This window comes from Struthio camelus, chromosome 13 (assembly GCF_040807025.1).
Source record: "Struthio camelus isolate bStrCam1 chromosome 13, bStrCam1.hap1, whole genome shotgun sequence".
In the NCBI taxonomy this organism is placed as follows: domain Eukaryota; kingdom Metazoa; phylum Chordata; class Aves; order Struthioniformes; family Struthionidae; genus Struthio; species Struthio camelus.
The window spans coordinates 2,214,906-2,219,830 of record NC_090954.1 but is presented as its reverse complement, the minus strand read 5'-3'; the positions used below and the strand labels follow the sequence as shown (position 1 = coordinate 2,219,830).

The 4,925-nt window shown below is 52.0% G+C and overlaps 1 protein-coding gene across 1 annotated transcript; it reads left to right on the top strand.

Annotated features, from left to right (window-relative positions):
• Positions 1-3,570: 3,570 nt before the first annotated feature.
• Positions 3,571-4,644, top strand: UQCRQ (ubiquinol-cytochrome c reductase complex III subunit VII). Its single transcript, XM_068959959.1, has 2 exons — positions 3,571-3,853; positions 4,421-4,644. Exons 1-2 carry the CDS (start codon positions 3,700-3,702, stop codon positions 4,513-4,515), a joined length of 249 nt encoding a protein of 82 aa, XP_068816060.1. The 5' UTR covers positions 3,571-3,699; the 3' UTR covers positions 4,516-4,644.
• The last annotated feature ends 281 nt before the right edge of the window (positions 4,645-4,925 follow it).

Here is a 4,925-nt window from a genome sequence, read left to right as displayed (position 1 = left end):
CCTGGAATTTCAGGACAGCTGTGTGGCAACTTGTAAAAGCTATCTTCTGTTTGAATAAGAACCTGCGTCAGCTTACTGTTGAGCTCTTAAAAACAAGAATGCTTGATCTATTCTGAGAACAAAATACAAACTGTTTACAGGGTTAGGGTACAAAACTCTACATGTAAAATTATATTGCCCCATGCTTCTGAATTACAAAGAAGTGTTCAATACTGTCACACATTTTTTAAAAAGGCTTTCAGAAGCCTGTTAAATCTGTTTATTTAAATGCTATTAAGTCTTTTGGTAGTCTGAAATTAAATCTGAAGACATGTAGAAGCATAGTCTCATTTCCTCCCCCAATAAAAATGTAGGTAACAACACCTTAATTCTATGTTTTCATGCTAAATCTCCACTGTGATTGATTGATTTTTCTCCTAGATTTCTAGTTCTAAGGATTTTGTTGAAAGTGCTTGCTTTAGGCTAGTGACCCAACCTGAAAAAGCTCTAGGTAGTACTTCTATGAAAACAGCTTTGGTGGGGACTTTTTTTTTTAATAGGAGGTTGAGACAGCCTTATTCTATTTTTTTGAAACCTGTCCTGTAAGAAGTCTCTTAAATGATGGCTTGCCAATGTATCAATGCACAGACTGATTACTGAGCAGACCCTAACGTTAGCTCTTGATGAGGGCCTGAGCAGGCAGGGCTGGAAATGCCCTCCTGGCAGAGAAAGGATTTTTCTTTCTCGGGGAGATTCTTCCTATTCCAATCTCGACTCCAGTAGTTGTCAGTAAGCCTAAGTAATAACAAATCCCAGGGGGCTCTTCTCAGTGCATTGATATTACAGTGAAAATGTAAAGGTGGTAATGGTTTACCTTGTACGGTGTGACGTAGTCAACATTAATGTGACACTTTTATAAATGTGGAGTACTCTGCAGAGATGTCATATTAGCTGGGTAACAGTCATATAGCATCTATTTAAATTAAGTTGCTAAGTGAAAATTACAGCAGCTTGGAATTCTTGAACTAAAAATACTGCCTGCTTTGGCTCTAATTGAAGGTACATTTGAAATAAATACTAAGAGCTCAAAGCAAATATCTTGACTATGGGCTGGGATTTTTTTTTTTTTAACTTTAACAATACATTTGATTGGTTTAAGAGAACTTTCTTGCCTAATGCAGTGCCACTCCCGTTACTTTCAAACAGAGTGGGAATTCAGCTTTAACTATTGGTCTAAGGAACAAAACAGAGTTTTTCTTTCTTTGGTGCAAATGATACGTATACAGAAAAGCCTATTTAAGACAAAGTGCTTAAGCTAAAGAAACTGCATTTGGGTCAGCTAAAATCCAAGCACGCTTTCAGAAAAATGTAACCTCTGTAACGGATTAAAGGTTTAGTCTACGTTCTCTAGGATAAACTTACATTTGTGCACACCATTTGCGTGCAATAATACATATTAAACATAATGAAGGCGCCTTGCTGTAGAGGCATGACAGACAAAGTCGTGACTGCCACAGAAAGTTTACGTGTTGTCAGTGGCCTCCTCTGTGAAGACACTGGGAGTTATTCTGTATTCCTGAGCAGTTAATAAACAGTCCCTTACTGCTTCTATGAAGTTTCTAGTTCACTACTCTTTTTCTTCCCTGCTGCCATGCTGAACAAAACATTTACGCTCCTCTAAAGTGACTACCCAATGAGGTTTTCATTCTTTGGAAGGGCTTTGCTGTAACAAATGAATTACATGTTTTGTGCTAGAAAACACGCCAAAGCAAATCATATGATTTGTCAAACTTCATGAATAACACTTATCTTTCTTTAACTGCACAGGATAATTGCTCAGTATTTAAAAAAAAAAAAAAAGTTATGAGTGCTGGGAGAATCTGGTGATAGTGTTAGATGCAGTGTGGTTTCTGCATAAAGTTGATTGATAGGCCTCAACTTTATGTAACCAGTCCTATTGTCAGTGTTAGTAAATACAATACATTGGGGGAAATGTTAAGGAAACACAAGCCTGTAATACAACTCGTAAAGCGTGTAATGCTGCAGACCTTGGCTGTGCAGCATCCTCGGGAAGTGCCCGGCTGCGGAGCGCGTTAGCCGTGCTGGAGCACTCTTGCAGCTGAGGCAGGAAGCCCGTCTAGTCTAGAAACATGTAGATTTCTATAAAAATGAGTGGAGAAAAAAAAAGAATTCGGTCCCACACCATGTGGTGTGGTTGACTGTGTGAAGATGAACTGACAGACTGGTGGGCCCCAAGGGACTGACTGACTGATGGACTGACTGACAGAATGACCGACTGATGGACTGATGGATGGACTGGCTGACTTACAGATGGGCTGACTTATGGATTGACTGATGGACAGGCAGACTGATGCACTGACAGACTGGTTGATGGACTGGCTGACTGACAGATGGACGGATGGACCACCTGATGGACTGGCTGACTGGCTGACTTGGCTGAGTGATGAGACTAATGGACGGACCAGCTGACTGACTCATAGATGGACTGAGAGAGTTTGGCTGGCTGGCTGACTGGTGAGCTGATGGTTTGGCTGACGTTTGGCTGACTGACAGTTTGGCTGATTGACAGAGGGACTGACTGCCTGGCTGACTGACAGACTGGTTGACAGATTGGCTGACAGACGGACAGACTGATGGCCTGGTTGAGGACTAATGGACAGAATGGTGGTTGGGCTGCCTGATAGGGGGACAGGCTGACTGAGGATCGACCATTAGGCTGACTGACAGAGGGACAGGCTGATGGGACATGGGCTGACAGGGGCACAGGCTGACAAGCCAACAGGGGCACAGAGTGACAGGACACAGGCTGATGGGGCACAGGCTGACAGGAGCACAGGCTGACAGGCTGATAGGGGCACGGGCTGACAGGGCATGGGCTGACGGGGACACAGGCTGATGGGACACAGGCTGATAGGGGCACAGGCTGATGGGGCACAGGCTGACAGGAGCACAGGCTGACAGGCTGATAGGGGCACAGGCTGACAGGGCATGGGCTGACGGGGACACAGGCTGATGGGACACAGGCTGATAGGGGCACAGGCTGATGGGGCACAGGCTGACAGGAGCACAGGCTGACAGGCTGATAGGGGCACGGGCTGACAGGGCATGGGCTGACAGGGACACAGGCTGATGGGGCACAGGCTGACCGACACAGGCTCACAGGCTGACAGGGACACAGGCTGACAGGCTGATGGGACAGAGGCTAACAGGAACACAGGCTGACAGGGGCACAGGCTGATGGGGACAGAGGCTGACAGGGACATAGGCTGACAGGGCACCGACTGACAGGACAGAGGCTGACAGGCCACGGGCTGACAGGGACACAGGCTGACAGGGACACAGACTGACAGGCCACAGGCTGACAGGTCACCGGTTGCCGGGGGAACACGCTGACGGGGCACAGGCTGACGGGGGGGGGGGGCAGGCTGAGAGGCTGACGGGCCACTGGCTGACGGCGTGACGGGACGGGCTGGCTGAGGACCGACCGTTGGGCTCCCGCGCGCGCTGGGGCAGCGGCCGGGGCGGGGCGGGCGCGCGGCGCCAACGGCTGCCGGCGGCGCCCTGCGGGCAGCGCGCGCCCCGGAAGCGGAAGCGGCGGCAGCGGAGGCGGCAGCGGCAGCGGCAGCGGGGCGGCCGGCAGCAAGGTGACCGGAGCGGGCGGCGGGGTGGTGGTGGTGCCGAGGAGGCCGAGGCCGAGCCATGGGCATCCACTTCGGGAACCTGGCGCGGGTGCGGCACGTCATCACCTACAGCCTGTCGCCCTTCGAGCAGCGCGCCTTCTCCAACGTCCTCTCGCACGGGCTGCCCAACGTGTGGCGCCGCTTCAGCTCCCAGGTCTTCAAGGTCGTGCCCCGTGAGTGCGGCTGGACCGCGGAGGGCAACGGGGGCGGGGGGCCGTCAGGAGCCCGGCCCGGGGTGGGGGGCGGCCGTCAGGAGCCGCCTGGGGCCCGGGGTGGGGGGGGCCGTCAGGAGCCGCCTGGGGCCCGGCCCGGTGGGGGGGGCGGCCGTCAGGAGCCGCCTGGGGCCCGGGGTGGGGGGCGGCCGTCAGGAGCCGCCTGGGGCCCGGGGTGGGGGGGGCCGTCAGGAGCCGCCTGGGGCCCGGCCCGGGGGGGGGGGCCGTCAGGAGCCGCCTGGGGCCCGGGGTGGGGGGGGGCCGTCAGGAGCCGCCTGGGGCCCGGCCCGGGGGGGATAAGCCCCCCCATTTCCCTGGGCCCCGCGGTTTCGGGGACAGGAGATGGCCGGGGCTGGCAGGGCGCCTGCAGCTTCCAAGGACACCGAGGGGCTGCCAAGGGCGCCCGCCGCCGGCAGCTGGAGCACCTCGCATAGCGTTCCCTCGTCCCAGGAGCGGCGTAAAGGCCGCTAACTCGGGCCCCTCTGCTGGTTGGTGCAGTGCAGCTTCTAATTTTTCTTTTCTTTTCAGCCTTTATGGGAGCCTATCTCCTTTACTCCTGGGGGATGCAAGAGTTTGAGAGACTGAAGAGGAAGAACCCTGCTGACTATGAAAACGACCAGTAAACAAGTTATTGTGGAGATGCTGCCTCCCTGTATTATCACCTTCTTGTTACAGAGTGTGTTCACGTGACTAAAAAAGGGTATTAACAGGGAGATAAGTCCTGTCTAATAAACTCTAACTCTGTTTGCTGACTTTGCGTGCAATTAGTGTCTGGAAATGTTTAAGGTGAATGGCATCAAACATTGGTCTGGTTCACTCTGTACAGAGTGACAGTTGGGCTAAAATTCTGTACGCTCAAACCTTTCAGTTCAGAGCATTTCCAGCCTTTTTGGCTTGTGCTTCTTTGAAACATCTCTCAGTATAACTAGCGTAGCGAGGGCTGTCTTCAGCTATAGATAATTTGAAGTAATGGCTCAGAGATAAGCTCACTGAGCCCATTATCATTCCATTGCTGATCATTTCTTTTTCCTCT

Bases quoted from the DNA above. Each gene is read 5' to 3' on its own strand.
- UQCRQ (XM_068959959.1), top strand. From the start codon at position 3,700: ATGGGCATCCACTTCGGGAACCTGGCGCGGGTGCGGCACGTCATCACC. The intron at 3,854-4,420 runs GTGAGTGCGGCT...TTTTCTTTTCAG, and splicing joins GGTCTTCAAGGTCGTGCCCC to CCTTTATGGGAGCCTATCTC.